Source organism: Vidua chalybeata, chromosome 5 (genome assembly GCF_026979565.1).
Source record: "Vidua chalybeata isolate OUT-0048 chromosome 5, bVidCha1 merged haplotype, whole genome shotgun sequence".
Classification (NCBI taxonomy): Eukaryota; Metazoa; Chordata; class Aves; order Passeriformes; family Viduidae; genus Vidua; species Vidua chalybeata.
The window spans coordinates 28,976,627-28,995,134 of NC_071534.1; the positions used below are offsets into that span (position 1 = coordinate 28,976,627).

General features: G+C 46.9%; 1 protein-coding gene across 2 annotated transcripts; it reads left to right on the top strand.

The window, feature by feature from the left end:
* The first annotated feature begins 427 nt into the window (after positions 1-427).
* LOC128788814 (killer cell lectin-like receptor subfamily B member 1B allele B) lies at positions 428-15,095 on the top strand. 2 transcript variants are annotated; one of them, XM_053944093.1, is made up of 10 exons: positions 428-508; positions 1,152-1,366; positions 2,799-2,900; positions 4,180-4,299; positions 7,090-7,179; positions 9,309-9,401; positions 10,716-10,775; positions 11,336-11,478; positions 12,118-12,227; positions 12,785-15,095. In XM_053944093.1, exons 2-10 carry the CDS (start codon positions 1,285-1,287, stop codon positions 12,912-12,914), a joined length of 930 nt encoding a protein of 309 aa, XP_053800068.1. In that variant the 5' UTR covers positions 428-508; positions 1,152-1,284; the 3' UTR covers positions 12,915-15,095. The 2 variants fall into 2 exon arrangements, with proteins under 2 accessions (XP_053800068.1, XP_053800069.1); XM_053944094.1 differs by lacking the exon at positions 9,309-9,401.
* The last annotated feature ends 3,413 nt before the right edge of the window (positions 15,096-18,508 follow it).

Consider the following 18,508-nt stretch of genomic DNA (forward strand, 5'->3'; position numbering starts at 1 on the left):
AGCCAAAAACAAGAGGTCCCGGCTGATATGTTATGCCCAGCTTCCTGTAGGAACCATGGATGGGATGTGTCTCATTTCTCTTTAGCTGCCCAATCTCTGCTCCCAGGCTCTCCTGCAGCCTCTCTCTAGACTCGTGGCCAAGCTCAGCCCACCCTTCCCTGATGGTGTCTGAGCCTGGATGGATCCCCTCTGGAAGAGCTGGCACTGGCACACAGGAGGAGTCTGGGACTGTCTCATGCCAGAGGTGGCACTTCCAGGAAGGCATTGCCAGGGGAGAGGAGTCCAGCCTGGGGACAGGGGTGATCCCAAACTGATCCTGACTCTGCAAGTCACATCCATCCACAGCCCTGTGTTTCCAGCCCTGCCTGGGCACAAGGAGACCCTTCCCCACCTGGCCACAGCCTGGCCTTGCCTGCAGCCACAGGGGAAGGGCAGCACAGATTTCTGGTTGGGATCCTGTGGGGAAGGGCAACCCCACTCCTTGCCAGGATGGACAGGATAAAGTCAGGTGGGGTTATGGATAAATCTTCCCCTGTCCCAGACTGTTCCAAGAGCACAGGGGATCCCACAGCTTGTGGGGGGAATGGGAATCAGCCCAAGGGAAACGATCCTACAGCAGCACAGCTCTGGACATAAAATCAGTCCCAGTCCTGTGTGGGGAAGGGAAGGAATGTCAGATTTATGATCTGCTGAGGAAGGGCACAGGACAGAGACCAGCAAGGCCTGAAGAACAGAGAACTAACAGAAGCTGAGCTGGACAGAAAACAGAACAATGATACTCACAGTGACCTGTGAAGGAGCTGGTGAGAAGTATGAGAGTGACCCACAGGGAATGGTACTCTGCCCTATTTTCCTTGGAGATTGATCACAGGACAGGGAAGCTCTGTTGATGTGCTCTGGGTCCTACCAGAGGTCCCTATAGAGTTGCTCTCCTTTCCATTGCATGGAATAAAGCTTTCCTTTTCAAAACAGAAAGCAGTGCTTGTGGGTGGGTGGGTGATGCTTTGGGAACTCAAGACACTTCCAGTGCAGAACCACTTCCCAACACAGGTGACCTCAGGGAGGCCATGAACTTATATTTCCTCATGTTACTGACACAAAACCCTGTGCCATCAAAAGATGAAGCAGAAATACACTTCTCTTTTCTCTAGAAGTTTCTGTGTGACCGGAAGAGTCAAGAACTTCCTCCTGAAGCTTAGAGAGGGGAGGGACCTCTGAGTTGTCCCCAGCCCAGAGTGCCACTGTCAGAACAGCCGAGGGAGGAAAGAAGAGAGTGGAACAAAAATGGCAGAAAATGTCCTTTATGCTGACCTGAACTTGCCTGAACCAACCAGACCCAGAAACCTGAGGGTCCCTGATGTCCAAGGTAGGTCCAGTGCTGGGCACTGAGCTTTCTTTGCATTCTCCAGTCTCTCTCCCATATATGTTGAGAGAGTTCCTTGGAGCACCAAAGTCTCAAAGAGCACAAGGGAAACATGAGGGCCCATGTTGGAAGACTGCAGGTGGAGTGTCCAGATAGGGTTGTTTATATTTACAAAGGCAAGTTGTTGTAAGATCTACTTTTCTCTTGCTAAGGTGCAAGTGTGAGTTAGTGTCTCTGCTGTGATATTAAGAGTTGTTTTTATCCATTTTGGAGAACATTCCAGTGCTGAACATCCATTGCTCCTGCCCCTGGCCCACTGTCCCCCAGCAGCCTGAGATTCCTGCAGCAAACTGCTCAGGATGGAATGGCTGCTGTTGCTGGTGTTCACAGCAGTCTCCTGCACAGCTGTTCCTGCTCCCTGAGCACAGCAGGCACTGCCTGGGGGCTTCTCCTCCTGCTCTGGCTGTACAAACTGCTTGTGAAATGCACAAGTAGGAAATGTTTTATGGACAGGTTTAGTCTGATTTAGGATCAAAGACTTTGCAAAATTCTAATCGAGGATTTCTCTTTCTTTAATGAGTTTAAAATTATTGCATATATGTTTGCACTGGTTTTGCAATATCTGCCATAAAAGTACATTCTAAAAAGTAACAGACTTCATAGAGTGTTTATTTGTATTTAATTTTCATTTTTCTTTCCTTTCTTTTTAAACCTGCTTTCACTCTGGCTGAAATTATTTCTTGCCATCCGGTACTTTTCTTTTGCACAAAGTGTGAACCCTCTGCATGTCTTTTCAGATGTATCTTTTCAGATACTAACAGCCCAGGAAACAGGGTTTTATCACCTCTAACAACAGATTAATTCATAGCCCACTTGACAGGGAACCACAGCTGATGTGACCTGATTAAAAGGGTCACTTTCATTACAATTTCGAGCTTCTATACAGTTTCAATAATATTTTTATATTTCTCTTTTTGTGTCTTTCTGGGAAATGCCTTCCAACTCTTTTCTTATTTCATGCACAAAACTTCCCAGATACTCATCTGTAGCTTTCAGAAAAGAGCTGGTTTCATGCCTGGATCCCATCTCTCAGAGCAGCCCTTTTTAGCTCCTCTTTACTGAGCCCCCTCTCCTTCAGGCAGCTCCCTCTGTCACCTACCCACCCTCTGTGTGTCCTTCTGCAATCCAGGGCTTGGAGGACTCTCCTGCTTTTCAGCTCTCCTCAAACTCATGGCAGGTTGGGATTTGTTCAGTTCCCTGAGCACAGGGGTCCAGAGCCAGTGGAGAAGCACCAGGACATTGAGCCTGGCTCCAGCCTGCAGATCTGGAAGGCCCCAGAGTCCCAATGGGAGCCTGAAAAGGCATCTTGGAATGCAGGGGAAAGGGGCTTTTGTCCAGCTCTTCCCCAAACCTTTATGTTTCTGCCCCTCTGTAGGTAAAAGCCATGGTTTCAGAACACGAGCTGCTGCAGTGGTTGCTGTCCTGGTTGTGATCATCCTTCTAATGGTCATTGCACTGTATCTGACACTCACCATGGGTAAGTCCTGCTAGAAATGTCACACTGGCAAGTAATTTGTGTCTCTATCCCACTTACTGATGTCCAGGCCATGACATCCAAAGCCAGGAGGAATGGAAGTCTGATGTGAAGGAAAAGGACAGCAGTTTTCATCCAACCATGGCTGTAAGAGGAAATCTGGGGAAAAAAAAAAAAAAGTTTTGAATGTTTTAAAATCCAACAGATAGAAAGCCAAAATCCAATTGAAAACTGACAAGGTTCAAACCCTGCAGAATTCATGATACAAATGTTTTGAAGAAGCAAGTCAAGATCAGATATTGCCTATCCTTGTTCTGACTGCAATCCTTGAGAATATTTTGAGGTGATATTGTATCATGTCACCCAGGTGTGACAGCAAAACTCTTAAAATAATGAGGACTAAAAGCTCCTTTGAGAGAGACAGCAAAGTTGCACCTTAAAGGAATTTTTGTTGCCTTACTGAAATAAAAGCCTTGTGCTCAGTGTCTGCATAGATATCACTGAGCTCTAAACAATCTCTGAGCTACCTAGAAAGACACATTAATTCCATAAAAAGAAAACATTCTCATCTCCCTGAAAAAAAAACCCACAATTATTAGAGCCATATGGTAGTTCCCTTGAAAGTTTTCAAGGAATCAGTTTTAATTGTCGGATATTTCTTGTTGTCTCTTTCCATATTTGGATAATTGAGTAAGTCTGAAAGGTTTCCACAACCAATCACACTCAACTCCCAGAGTCTCCCAAGGACTCAGAGCTACCCATGGTGAAAAAATGCCAAAACCTTTAATGTACTTGGTGTAAAGCATAGGCTTGGGTGGGGTAATTGCTTTTTGTTTTTTAAGGCAAAGAGTACAGGGCACATATCTGATAGTGCTCTGATATGCATACAATGTGCAATACCAGAGCAAGGGCAAATTCAAACCAAGACAACATAAGGAGGTGAAATTAGCTGCATTTAATAGAGCACAAAATCTGGAGTTGATGTTGTTTGTCTCTGACTGCTGTGGTTCCATGTGTGCTGTGCCTCACATCCACCTCTGCTCTGGGAAGGGCTGGAGCAGTTCTGGGTCAGTTCTGGAGTTTGGCCCTTTGGAAGGGAACACCTTGGGGTGTGCTGCAGCTTTGAGGGTTGTTTGCAATGATTGAGCAAAGAGGTAGAGTTGGCATTTTGTGTTGGGTGATGGAGGAGCCAAAGAGGCCCAGCAGGGCTCTGACAGTGTGTGGCAGAGTGGTCATCCATTGCAAGTAACAATTGTGTTCTTATTTCCTGATGGTCCAACAGCAGGCAGCCAACAGGACTCAACAACATTGGCCTCCACCAGCCAAAATGTCTCAACACCATTGTTCCCCACCAGCCAAGAGGACTCAACAAAGTTACCCCCCAGCCATGAAGAGGCACCAGGTAGGCAATCCTCTGTCTTTCCAATGGGAGCTGCCAGAAGTCTGTTGGATTGATGGTTAAGGGGGACAGAAAGGAACTCTGTCAGGATTTTGTTCAGAAGGAAAACAAACATCCCCTCTGCCATGTCAGGAGTACAAACCTCACCCTGGGACACTGTCAGGATGAGCTCTGGAGCCCATGGAGGGTTTGCATTTGCACTTCCTTTGGAAGCAGTGCAGGCTCAGCTCTGCATTCCTGTTCCACAGGGAAGAGCTGCTGCCTCTCTGCTGCCAGAGCAGAGCAGTCTGAGGCAGGGAAGGCACAGGAGGATCAATCCCTCTGCTCCCCAGCCCTGCAGGGAGCAGGATGGACAATGTGCCTGTGCTGCTTTCCCAAGGCCCCTCCATTGCCAGCCTGTGACCTCAGTGCAATTCCATGCTGCTCTTTAGGAGCTCTTCAGGATCCCCAACCAAAGTGTCTCCTGCAGGCCCTGTCTCCCTGAATTCCATCCCCTTTCCAGCTCCTCCTCCTCTCTGCTCCTCCCGCTGCCCTGCCTGGCAATGCACACAAATGTTGGTGCTGTCAGTAGCACCTCTGCTGCCCAATTCTGCATCAGGCAAACCAGACTTTGGCAATCTGAGAGCTGCTCTTGTGCCCTGAGCATTTCTCTGTATGCCCTGAGCAAAGATGGGAAAGGCTGGATCATGTTTGCTGTGCTGCTCCCTGTCTGGCTCCTGCCTGGTGATTCTGGGCTGCTGTCAGCTCCAGAGGCTGTGGGAGTCCCTGGTGCTCTGGTGACAATTCTCAGCAGGAGCACACAGGCATATCTGTGGCTGGAATTGCCTCTCTCACCTCTCTGTTGTCATGGCATCCTTTTGCCATCTCTATTCTAGTTCTAATTTGATATTTTTTTCTTTGACAGTGGATCCTATGCATTGTTCACCAAGTACTGACATTAATTCCATAAGCCAGCAGAATGCACTTCAACTGATAGAAAAGCTGATCTCTGTGTGGAGATAGAACCAAGGGGGCTCAGTGCTGGATAGAAGGATGGTTTTGACTGTTGTAGAAGTATGGAACATTCTGTGTCTTATTTTGTGCCCACATCATTAAACTTTACCCTTGTCCATGTGCATTCTTCCCTGCTGGTTTGCATTTATTGCATAACTATGTCACACCTCCTCATTTAGCATGATCTGCAGTTTTCAGGCTTCCAAATTTTAACCATTCTCCCCATTTGTGTATGGTTGTGAACTGAATGAGACAGTCAGAGACCAGCAGTGAAAACTGAACAACAGGAGATGCAGAAGAAGAGAAAGGGCATTGAAGATACTTTGCTGTCATAGTTTCACAAGCAATACTCTCATATTTCCCTTAGGGACTTCCTGTCCCTTCACTCAGGGAATTCCTAATGCCAGAATCTGTAGAGTCACCATCCCAGAGATATTCAAAGCCTGCCTGTGCACGGTCCTGGACATCCTGCTCTGGCCAACACCTGAGCAGGGGAGTTGGACTTGGGGATGTGAAAAGGTCAATTCAAACCTAAATCACTCTGCTGGTGTGTGCACAGGACAGCAGAGCTGGTGTTCCCAGAGATCCTCTAGAACTTTCTTTTTTATTTTCTTATTGTGAATTCACATCAGATCTGTTACCTCCTAGGGCCCAGGTGGAAAGAGAGCTCTAAGAGTGGGGTTAAAAAACAGCATTAGCATTACCTCCCAGCAGTTATTCCTTGGGATTTGTTAGTACATCCATGTTGTATTTAGGCCATACATTTTACAGTCCTTGTGGCTCCTCACAAGGGACTGCCTTGAACTGAAAGATCTGCCCAGTTCTTCCTCAGTCAATCCTGACACAAGGGATTAATTCATCTTGTCTACCATGACCTTCTCTGCTGAATGTTTCCTGCAGAGCCAGCCATCCTGCCTGTCCCCTTCTCTCAGAGCAGCCCTTTTTAGCTCCTCTTTACTGAGCCCCCTCTCCTTCAGGCAGCTCCCTCTGTCACCTACCCACCCTCTGTGTGTCCTTCTGCAATCCAGGGCTTGGAGGACTCTCCTGCTTTTCAGCTCTCCTCAAACCCATGGCAGGTTGGGATTTGTTCAGTTCCCTGAGCACAGGGGTCCAGAGCCAGTGGAGAAGCACCAGGACATTGAGCCTGGCTCCAGCCTGCAGATCTGGAATGCTTCAGAGTCCCAGTGGGAGCCTGGAAAGGTGTAGCAGGCAGAGACCCTGCAAGGCCTCCATGGTGGTCACTCGTCTAAGATAAGAAATGCAGAGTCATGATGAGTGGGCCAGAGCAGCCCCTGTTATCTCTCTGTAAGGCTATAGATCATGTTCTCCTCAACCCTAGCCATTGGACAATTTCCAATCCCCCAGTAGCCTACTTAAACCCTCACCTCTGCCCAGTTTGGTGGAAGAGCTGTCACTGGAACCTTTTGCAGGAGCTGCCAATAAAGACACTGCTGCAGAAATCCATACAGGGTTCTCCTCTCTCCATCCCTGCATCTGCCGAGGCACATAGTGAGCAACGAGCTGAAATAACTAAGAGCTGAACTCACTAGAGCTGAAATAACTCCAGAATTGCTCGCTAAAATTGCCTGCGGCTGGGAGCTAGCCCGAGGGCCCAGACAGGCTGAGCTGATAAAGCACAGCGCTATCCACGACACCTGACACCTACGGCGGCAGCTGCCCGGGGGGCCGGACGGATCCTGGGGACCCCAGGCCGTGATAAAAAGGCATCTTGGAATGCAGGGGAAAGGGGCTTTTGTCCAGCTGTTCCCATAATCTTTTCTTTTTGCTGTCTCTCTCTAGGAAAGAGTTGTTGTTCCACAACACGAGTTGCTGTCCTGGTTACTGAGATAATCCTGCTCCTGCTCATTGTTGTGTGTCAGATACTCCCATGTAAGTGCTATAAATGTCATAACAGCAATTAATTTGTGACTCTGTGCCACTGACTGAGGTCCAGGCCATGACATCCAAGGCCAGGAGGAACAGAAGTCTGGTGTGAAGGTAAAGGACAACAGTTTTGAGCCAAGCATGACTGTAAGAGTAAATGTGTAGGAGAATCAAGTGGTTTGAAAGTTTCAAATTCCAAAAGGGAAAAAAAAGACAAATCCCAATTGAAAACTGACAATGTTCAAACACTGAGGAATTTATTACACAAATGTTTTGAGGAAACAAAATCAGATAACGCCTAATGGTCTTTTAATTGGTATATGAGAATATTTCAAGGTGAAGATAATTTATTATGACATCAAGATGTGACACCAAAAATATTAAAAGAATTAAGAATAAAAGCTCATTTGAAAAAGACAGCAAAGTTCAAAGTTACATCTTAAAGGGAGTTGTTTTCACCTTATTCAAATAAAATCCTTGTGCTCAATCTCTATATGCATACCCAATTTATAACAATATATTATATTTTAGATAAAGAAAACATCATCTCCATCAAAAAAAAAAAAATCAGAGCCATGTGGTACTTCCTTTGAAAGTTTTCAAGGAATCATTTTTAAGTTTCAGATGGTTTTGCTCATTACTTTCCATAGTTGAGCAAACTTGAGACACTTCCACAATCAAACACAGATTCTGACTAAATCATGCAAATTAAGTTTAGAAACCCAGTGACACCAAGGGCCTCACACCAAAAACTCTGCATAAAGCACTTCTGATACCAAATTGCACAAAGAATCTTGGGAGACCAAGAAAATGTTCTCAGTGCAGCTTCACTTGCAGAGTTCCCTTGGATCTGGGAGACAGGTTTGGAGCCTGGAAAAGCATGTTTCTTATTCAATTAATTTTTATAAGTCTGAAATGTTTCATTACTGGAAAACTCAGTATAATTAATATCCTTTAATTTCATCAGCTAGGATGAAAATGCAATGTGTTGGCATCAGGGATCCCAGAGGACCCTGCTAGGTCACAAGGCAGTGCTCTTTAAATACCATCCAGCTCTGATGGATGGTGCCTCTTACTCACAGCCAGACAAAATTCTGACTGCCAGAGTCACCTCCATGGCACAATTTGGCAGTTTTCCAGTAAATTCAGTCTTCCCAAGTCACTGTTACTTGGGCTGGAACCTGCTCTCCTGTGCCTGGGTGACACCCTGCCTGCCCATGGGAAGTGGGAAACAAATTCCCTGTTTTGCTTTGCTTGCATGCATGGTTTCTCTTCTTCAATTAAACCATCTTTATCCCAGCCCAGGAGTTTTCCCACTTTTACCCTTGCCCATCTCCCTTCTCCTCTCTCCCATGGAGAGGAATGGAGCCAGTGGCTTCATGGGGATTTTTGTCAGCTGGTGTCCAATGGCAACAGGCCCAGAGCTGCCCCTAGGGCTCCAGGAGATCCCATACAACACTGAGTACAGCAGGATGATGCCCTCTCCCACGGGCTGCTGAGGCTGTGTTTGTTGTCCCCAGGACAGGCTTTGCCCTCTGGGCTGCCAGGGCAGTGCTGGCTCCCCCTGAGTCTGGGGCTGTCCAGCACATCAGGCTGGGGATGGGACTGCTCCTGGCAGATTCCATCTGCCCTCAGCACCAAAGCCAAAGAAATCTGGCATCTTCAACTGGGAATTGCTGCTGAGAGATAGGATGTATCCTCCCACAATTACTGCCAGCACCATGTCCACAGAGCTGCCACCTCCTGCTCTAGGAAAGCATTAATCCTGCAGGAATGACAAACCTGGAAAGCCATGGCCTTGTCTTGTTCAGGCTGAACTATTCCAACTGAAATCTTTTCAGATTAAGAACCTTCTGCAATCCCTGAAACAGGCTGGACCAATCTCCCTTCCTGAATGATGACTCTCCACCTTTTCACATCTCCTTAAACCCATGGCAGGCTGGGATCTGTTCAGTTCCCTGAGCACAGGGGTCCAGAGCCAGTGGGGAAACACCAGGACATTGAGCCTGACTCCAGCCTGCAGATCTGGAAGGCCCCAGAGTCCCAATGGGAGCCTGAAAAGGCATCTTGGAATGCAGGGGAAAGGGGCTTTTGTCCAGCTGCTCCCCACACGGTTATTTTCTGTCCCTCTGTAGGTAAAAGCCGTTGTTCCAGAACACAAGTTGTTGTCCTGGTTGTTGTCCTGGTTCCGATTGTGCTGGCCCTAACACTGTCTTGGACACTCCCATGTAAGTCCTGCTAGAAATGTCACAGTGGCAATTAATTTGTGTCTCTCTCCCACTGACTGATGTCCAGGCCATGACATCCAAAGCCAGGAGGAATAGAAGTCTGGTGTGAAGGCCAAGGACAACAGTTTTTAGCCACCCATGGCTGTAAGAGGAAATCTGTAAAAAAGCCAATGGGTTTCAAAGGTCAAAATTCCAAAAGAAAAAAGCTGTGGCAACAGTGAAAATGACAATGTACAAACATTGCTGAATTTATGATACAAATGTTTTGAAGAAACCAGTAAAGATCAAATAATGCCTATTGATCTTATGATTGCAATCCTTGAGAATATTTCCATGTGATGTTGTCTTATGACACAGGGATGTGACACCAAAAATCTTACAATACTTATAAATTAAATCTCATTTCAAAGAAGCAACAAAGTCAGAATTTAAAAGAATTTATTTGCAGCTTATTTAAATAAAAACCTTGTTCTCAGATTCTGCACCTAGTTCATAACAATTTTAAAGTTACATAAACTGATAAATAATATTTTGTAGAAAAAAGTATTCTTAGCGCCACTCGAAAAAAAAAATGAATCCATTTGATACTTCCTCTGAATGTTTTCAAGGAATCATTTTTAAATTTCAGATGTAATTTCTTCTTTCCATCCTTTGATAGCTGAGAAAGCTTGAAAAGCTTCCACCACCAATCACTCTCAAGTCCCAGAGTTTGCCACCTGCTCAGAAATGCACATGGGGAAGACAGTGCAAAGCCTTTGATCCTTGGAACTTCAAAAATAGGGTTGAGGGAGGCAATTCATTCTTCCTTTTCAAGGCAAAGAACTCAGGATGGATATCTGACAGTGCTCTGACATTTATAAAATGTCTAACACCCAAGGATGGGAAAAATTAAAAACAAATAATAAACCAGCACAATGTAATGCAGTGTAATTAGCATTATAATGCAGGTTTAACATTGAAATTGGAATCATTAGACTGTGATCTAGGTTTGCTTTAGTTATAGTTCCTTTGTGAGTTCAGTACTGCCTTGGTGACCTCAAATTTATATACACTAAGAAACTTGACATCTAGATGGAACTCAAGAAATAAAATCATTATTAAGATCCAATTTGTGTAAATGAACTAAAGTGTTGCCTTTTACTCAGTGGAACCTCACCTGACCATTTTGTGATTTTTATAGTACTCTCATGAGCAAAGAGGCAGAATTTGCATTCTGTGTTGGGTGATGGGGGGTCAGAGAGCTCCAGCAGAGCTCTGACAGCGCGTGGCAGAGTGGCCATTCCTTGCAAGCAGAAATTGTGTTCTTATTTTCAGATGGTCCAACTGCAGGCAGCCAACAAGACTCAACAAGAACCATCCCTGAAGAGGCACTAGGTAAGTAATCCTCTGTCATTCCAGAGGGAGTTTCTAGAAGCCTGTGGCATTGACTGTGAAGGGGACAGGGAAAGCTGTGTGACTGGGTTTTGGTCAGAAGGGAAACAAAGAAAGAACACCTCTCCCATCTCAGGAATACAAACCTTATCCTGGACACTGCCAGGATGAGCTCTGGAAGGGACAGGAGGAACAATCCCTCTGGAAGCACAGCACTGCTGGGAGCAGGATGGACAATATGCCTCATCTGCTTTTCCAAGGCACTCCATTACCAGCCTTTCAACTCAGTGCAATTTCCTGTGGCTGTTTAGGATCTGCTGAGCAAAGATGGGAAAGGCTGGATCATGTTTGCTGTGCTGCTCCCTGTCTGGCTCCTGCCTGGTGATTCTGGGCTGCTGTCAGCTCCAGAGGCTGTGGGAGTCCCTGGTGCTCTGGTGACAATTCTCAGCAGGAGCACACAGGCACGTCTGTGGCTGGAATTGCCTCTCTGACATCTCTGTTATCATGGCATCATTTGGTCAGTATGAACATGGATTTTCCACACCTCTGCTTCCCTTCTGCAGGCTGCCCCACATCATGGAAGAAACATGGGAGAAATTGCTACTTCTTTTCTCCAGAGAAGAAACCAAAGGGCTGGGAAGCCTCTCGTGCAGAATGCACCGCCATGGGCTCAGACCTGGTGGTCATTGACAGCAGAGAAGAGCTGGTGAGATCCAACTCCTGGGGCAGCTGCTCGGGGGGCTGGAGCTGCCTGGTCAAGTGCTGAGCAGTGACTTTTGCCAGCTCCTGTCACATGTCCTTGGGCTCTAGGACCTGCTGCCAGCCATGGACACGCCAGCCCTGGCAGTGGGAGCAAAGCCCTGCACAGGGAGAGGCCTCCTGGGGCTTGGAGTCCTTCTGTGCCCAGGCCTTATCCCATGGCAAGGAGCAAACTCCCTGCCCAGTTGGCTGGGGTTTTACAGGGATTTAGCACACAGGCCAAGGAGGTTGAACAGACACTTCTTTGTGAGAGCCATGGCTTTGACAAAACCTGAAAAGGCTTTGCCTCCCCCATCAGAAGGGAAAAGTGTCCCCAGGTATCAAGTCACACCTGTCTGACTGCAATGTACAGCTGTAAGGGCACCACAGGTGCATTATTACATTTATTATAGTCATAAGGGGCCTTCAACGGGGACACGACCTTCAATAGAAAGGGAGAAATTCATCCCCATGGAGCTGTGGGCAGAGGTGCTGTGGCTGAATGCATACTGCACTCTCTGTGCTGGCTGTTTAGCACTGAGCCCACTGTGCCTCTGGTGAAGAAAATGTAATTTTCATGAATTCCCATTGTTGGCTTCCTTTCCAGAGTTACCTTCTCCCACAATCAAGACATAACTACTACTTGCTTGGTCTCACATATTCTCAAGAGGAGCAGAAGTGGAAGTGGATCAACAACGTGGAACACGACCCAGCCATGTGAGCTCATTCCAGCAAGTCCCTGCCATGCAATGTCTGGGAAGAGGAAAATCCCAAAGCCAGAGCAAAGAGCAGAGAGCCCAAGGGAGATCAGGGACTGTGGTCTGGGGGAACCTGATTCCTTGAGATGCAGGTGCTTCAGCACATGCCTGTGCCAAGAAAAGGGAGCCTTTCAGGCCAGGGAACAGAGGGCTGTCCTGTAAGGATGGCAGGAGAGGACACAGCTGTAGTTCTGCTGGGGAAGGAAGGATCTGGCTGGATGCAGTTCCCTGGGGAAAGGAAGGAGACAGGAGGCAGGGACAAGAGAGAGGGTGATGTCAGCACCATTGGCTGGAGGGGACCGTAGCAGGGGAATGTTTCTGGATGGGAAAGCATTGCCCAGAAACTTTTGTGGAGATGTGGGGAACAAAAGTGAGGAATGGGAGGGGAATTCCAGCAAGGCAGTTCCTGATCCCAGTGGCAGTAACACAGCCACAGTAACAGCCAGGCCAGATGCCACTCTGCCTTTCACTGCATGTCAGCAATGTCATCTAATTTGATTTTTTTCCCCTGATCAGGTTCAGTATAATTGGACATTTCCGTGATTATCTCTGCACAGTCATTGGATTTGGTGCAGTAGAGTCTGCACCTTGTAATGGATCCAAAACAGTACAAAATATGTGTGAAAAAGCTGCAACAATTTCATAAAGGCATCAGAAGAAGAGCCAAAAACAAGAGGTCCCGGCTGATATGTTATGCCCAGCTTCCTGTAGGAACCATGGATGGGATGTGTCTCATTTCTCTTTAGCTGCCCAATCTCTGCTCCCAGGCTCTCCTGCAGCCTCTCTCTAGACTCGTGGCCAAGCTCAGCCCACCCTTCCCTGATGGTGTCTGAGCCTGGATGGATCCCCTCTGGAAGAGCTGGCACTGGCACACAGGAGGAGTCTGGGACTGTCTCATGCCAGAGGTGGCACTTCCAGGAAGGCATTGCCAGGGGAGAGGAGTCCAGCCTGGGGACAGGGGTGATCCCAAACTGATCCTGACTCTGCAAGTCACATCCATCCACAGCCCTGTGTTTCCAGCCCTGCCTGGGCACAAGGAGACCCTTCCCCACCTGGCCACAGCCTGGCCTTGCCTGCAGCCACAGGGGAAGGGCAGCACAGATTTCTGGTTGGGATCCTGTGGGGAAGGGCAACCCCACTCCTTGCCAGGATGGACAGGATAAAGTCAGGTGGGGTTATGGATAAATCTTCCCCTGTCCCAGACTGTTCCAAGAGCACAGGGGATCCCACAGCTTGTGGGGGGAATGGGAATCAGCCCAAGGGAAACGATCCTACAGCAGCACAGCTCTGGACATAAAATCAGTCCCAGTCCTGTGTGGGGAAGGGAAGGAATGTCAGATTTATGATCTGCTGAGGAAGGGCACAGGACAGAGACCAGCAAGGCCTGAAGAACAGAGAACTAACAGAAGCTGAGCTGGACAGAAAACAGAAAAATGAAACCCACAGTGACCTCTGAGAGAGCTGGTGAGAAGTATGAGAGTGACCCACAGGGAATGGCAACACGGTGCTCTGCCCTCTTTTCCTTGGCAATTGATCACAGGAGGAAATGATGCCTGAGGGCTTTTCCTGCTCAGAAGATTCAAGCGATCAGCAGAAACAGGTGTCACCAGGAAAACAGAGGTGTGATCAGGAAACAGGGAATGTCATGAAAGCTCTGCCCGTGTTCTTCACTGGCTCTTGGGACCCTGGGCCTTGTGTGACTCCAAGAATTATCCTTCTTGCTGTGTCCTTTCAGTCAGAATCACTCCTCCTTTATTGGTGCCTTTCATAGCTCTCTTCTTCAGCTGCAGAATGGAGAAAACTCTGTGATGCCCTTGAGGAATCCAAGGCCTGGTTTTACCTCTTGGAAAAAAAAATGCTCAGTCAAAAAATCTGTACACAGTATGTTGTAGCCACTGAAAGAGAAAATGGAATCCTACAGGAAAAACTCTCTTTTTAAATTGAAAGCACATTTTTATGTCCCTCACACCAGCCATCCTCCTCACTAACTGCTCATATCAGGATGCTTTGGAAACGTATTTGCAGTTCTTTCTATGACTTTCAATCGCCAAAGAACAGAGTAAGAACATGGAGCTATAGCAGAACAATCCCAGTGTCAGACCCCAGGATCTGTACTGTTATTTCAGAAGGAAGCTGAGCTGGAGGGGCTCTTTGCTTGCACTCACTTTACTGGAGAGGGTGGGAGAGCATTCTCTGTTGTATTATAGATTTCTGCTCTTCTATTTTCATATTCCAGCTGCTGTGATCCCTTGGATCAAGTGGGCTCTCCTGAAGGCAGGGCCAGTCTCCTAGATTGCAAGGCAATGTGTGTATTCTATTTGCCATCTGTTAGAGGTGTGGCAGTTATCTTCTGTTAATTGGGCAGTTTTCTTTATCTCTTCCACAAACCAATCCTCCCTCTGGGAAGTATCCTCTGTTAATGGGCTATTGAATCTCACTGCATGACTGATTAAAGTCACAGCATCCCATTGTGAGATGCTTGGCCCAGAGGGAGGAGCCAAGCATTCCTAACTGAATAGAATCAGAGTTTTTGGGACACCAGAACAGCCTTTCCACTGGATTCCCAGAAGAATAGCTGCCTCTTCCACTGGATCTTCAGGAGAAGACTACACCCTTCTATAGGATCACTGCTCCAACAGAACCACACCTGACACTCCAGGAGGACTGCAGCCATAATTCCCAATTGGACTGCTGCCCATACCCTGACCAACAGGGTGTCAGGTTGTATTCTGACTCTGTCAGTGTTGTTTTGTATTACTGCATTGTTTTTGGTTTTGTTTTGTTTTGTTTTCTTCCCTAATAAAGAATTGTTATTCCTGCTCCTATATCTTTGCCTGAGAGCCCCCCTTAATTTCAAATTTATAACAATTTGGAGGGAGGGGGTTTACAGTTTCCAGTTCAGAGGAGGCTCCTGCCTTCCTTAGCAGACACCTGTCTTTTCAAACCAAGACAACCAGGGAAAAACCGCTTCCCTGGGAGCCACTGGTTCTCAGTTGGAGCCTTCAGCAGGCAGCAGAGGCAGCAGCTGTGCACCAGAGGGATGGGAAGGGGAAGCCACCCTGGGCCCACTGTGGAACTGCACAAACCCCATCAAACCCAGACAGCCACAGGAAATCTCAGGAGTTGGGAGCAGCTACGGCTTGTAAGGAAATCCCTACCAAGGGCAGAAGTTTGACTGAAAGTGCTTTGTTTCCTCTACCTCTGTGTTGTTCTTGTTCACAATTCTCTGATCTTGTGAGCTAAGTTTTACAATAAACTTCCACTTCACAGCTTGTGATTCTTGGCTTAGCTCTGGCATCCCTGCTGCAGGGGAAGAGTGAAACATTTCTTGCTGCTTCTGTGCTCAGTGCCTCAGAGAATGCCAGGTGGGTTTAATTCTTGCTGCAGCTGGGCAATGGGTGACACTCTATGGGACAGGCCAGGCTGGCAGCACCAGCCCCAGAGGGGCACATCCTGGACACAGGACTGGTTCCATTAGTGACCTTTATCAAGGAGAACCTGTGACAGGGAGACCTCCAAGAGCTGATCCTCAGGGCTCATCCTATTTCCATGGACTTGTATCCCAACTGTGTCTCAAGCCAGGTGTGGTATTTAGGATACACTTGGTGGAAAAAATGCTCTGAATATCTTGGCAAAAATCACAGCTGAGGGATTTTGATTTTATTGTAGGAGAAAACAGTGAATGAAGGCAAGGTTCTTATAAGAAAACACTCCAAACCATTAAAAAGCCCAGAAGCTGTTGCATAGAAGTAACTAAGCAGAGACAAACATGAGCAGCCATTTCGGAGATGAGTGATAATTTATGTAAACAAAAGAAGTTCATGCAGTATTGCACATGCAAACTGCAAATTTTATCTGCTTCTAAATGACAAATGTACCAATGCAAGAAATGGATCTCACTGCCAAATGGGCAGTTCAGGGAGGATGCCCTGCCAATGCAGATTTGCTGTCAGAACAGCAAGCAGGGTTCAGGAGACACAAAGACCTTAAAGGTAGCACTGACAGTGTTAGAGAGCTTGCAGCAATCACAGGTAGCTTGGTATCCTTTTATAGCACACACTGGAATTTCTGGAACCATTTTGGGTTTGTGGCTGCAAAGGCTTCAAATGGTGAGTGACTTCTCAAGGTGCTGAGTGTGATGTTTGCTCTGTGGTGAGTCACAAATCATCTATAAAGAAATTTTATTCTTTCTTGGGAAGTGGTCCATGGGAATCTCATTTGTTGGTGCTGCACCTGGGTCAGAACAGCCCCTGGAATCAATCCAGGCTGGGGATGAGCAGAGGGAGCAGCCCTGCCAGAAGGACTTGGGGGTGCTGTGGGTGAGAGCTGGCCCTGCCCCAACCCAGAGCAGCAGGGCAGGGGGGATTCTGCCCCTCTGCCCCGCTCTGCTGAGACCCCCCTGCAGGGCTGCATCCAGCCCTGGGCCCAGCACAGGAAGGACAGGGAGCTGCGGAAGCCAGGCCAGAGCAGGGACACCAAGAGGATCAGAGGGATGGAGCAGCTCTGCTGGGAGGAAAGGCTGAGGGAATTGGAATTGTTCAGTCTGGAGAAGAGAAGGCTTTGGGGTGACCTCACTGTGGCCTTCCAGTGCCTGAAGGGAGCTTGTAAAAAAAGAGGGGAATGACTTTTTACATGAACAGATAGTGACAGGACAAGAGTGAACAGTTTTGAGCTAAAGGAGAAAAGATTTAGAGCAGATATTAGGAAACAGTTCTATACTCAGGGGGTGGTGAGGCCCTGGCACAGGTTGCCCAGAGAAGCTGTGGCTGCCCCATCCCTGGCAGTGTCCAAGGCCAGGCTGGATGGGGCTTTGAGCAACCTGGGATAGTGGAAGGTGTCCCTGTGAATTGTGGTGAAAAATTAAGACTCTACAATTTTAATAAAGATTTGTAGGGACGGTATGTTTATTTCAGCGCTGGACGCATGTAAGGGATTTTTTTCTCTTTCAAAGGACATGCGTGTCCCTGAAAATTCTTAAATTCTTGATCCTTTTTTATTACTCTAGCTAATTTACATATTCATAGAATTTCACAATAGGTTCATGCATATTCATTCTTCTGATTTTGCGTTACACTTACAGCTAGTTACACTTGTACTCAGTTTTTTGTCAGAAAGTACAGAGAGAACTCTTGGGTCACTCTGCCCTGTCTGTTTCAAGGTCTGAAGAGTCTTTCTTATCTCTTATCTTTTTAGCTTGGAAATTTGCATTCTTTCTCCTTAGTTGGGGCAGTTTTGCTAGTGCTGCAGTTACCAGACTAAACAGCATATTTTACTTATGTTAGCAAGCTCAAAGCGGCACATTTCACTTAAATCTAAATAGATTTTTACTTTGTTAAATTTTTACTCTGTCTCACCTGCCAGTGGCTGAGGAGTTGGAATTAGATAAAGTCTATTCCAATCCAAACCATTCCATGATTCTATGATCAGTGAGTAACAAAAGGTAATCAAAGATTATTTGCAGTAGCAGCAGGCAGGAGGCAGCACCACAGGATCCAACTCTGACTTTTCAAGTGAGTCCCATGAGAGCCCTCTTGTAAAATGCCATGCTTTTTCATTAGAATGTTTGCATTTTTCTCCCTATATCATGGCAATATTTTAAAGTAATTTTCCAGTATTTTGAAGTAATTTTTCCAGTATGGAGGGTATTTCTGCCTTTAGCCTTCAAGAAATCCCTGTCTTGTTCATCAACTTTTATTTTAGGAATTGTCTGGAGGCTTCATAGCCAAACTGATGAGGGAAAGTGAAGGTGAAGGTGAATGTCTCAGTTACAAGCATCTGGGGTTAATAACAGTAGTTTTGGAGGTACAGATGATTCACAGCTATGTTGGCAGCATTTCTCAGGTTTTTTTTTTGCCAGCCTGGAGAATCTCCTGCAGCTGTAAGAATTACCTTCTGTACTCGTGGGTGAGCATGAAGAGAGCATTCACCTCTGAATGCTCTGTGGTTAAAAGCCACAATGCTATTTTTTGACGTCAGTGACAGGCAGGACTGAATGGCAGGAGCCCAAGCCACTCCTTCAGAGCGAATAAATGTTGAATAAGCTGTTCTTAGAATGCCTGCTGTGCACACACCAATATTCCACTGTCTCCTTGTATGTAAAACGTGCTCTACATCAAGCATGTACTGAACCTCCCTGCTGCCCTAATTTCACATCCCCCTCTCATCCTCTGCCCCTCTGGATTCATGTCTTGCAAAACCTCTGGAAAAGTCTACAGCTTGTGCTCTCTGGAACCATCCCTA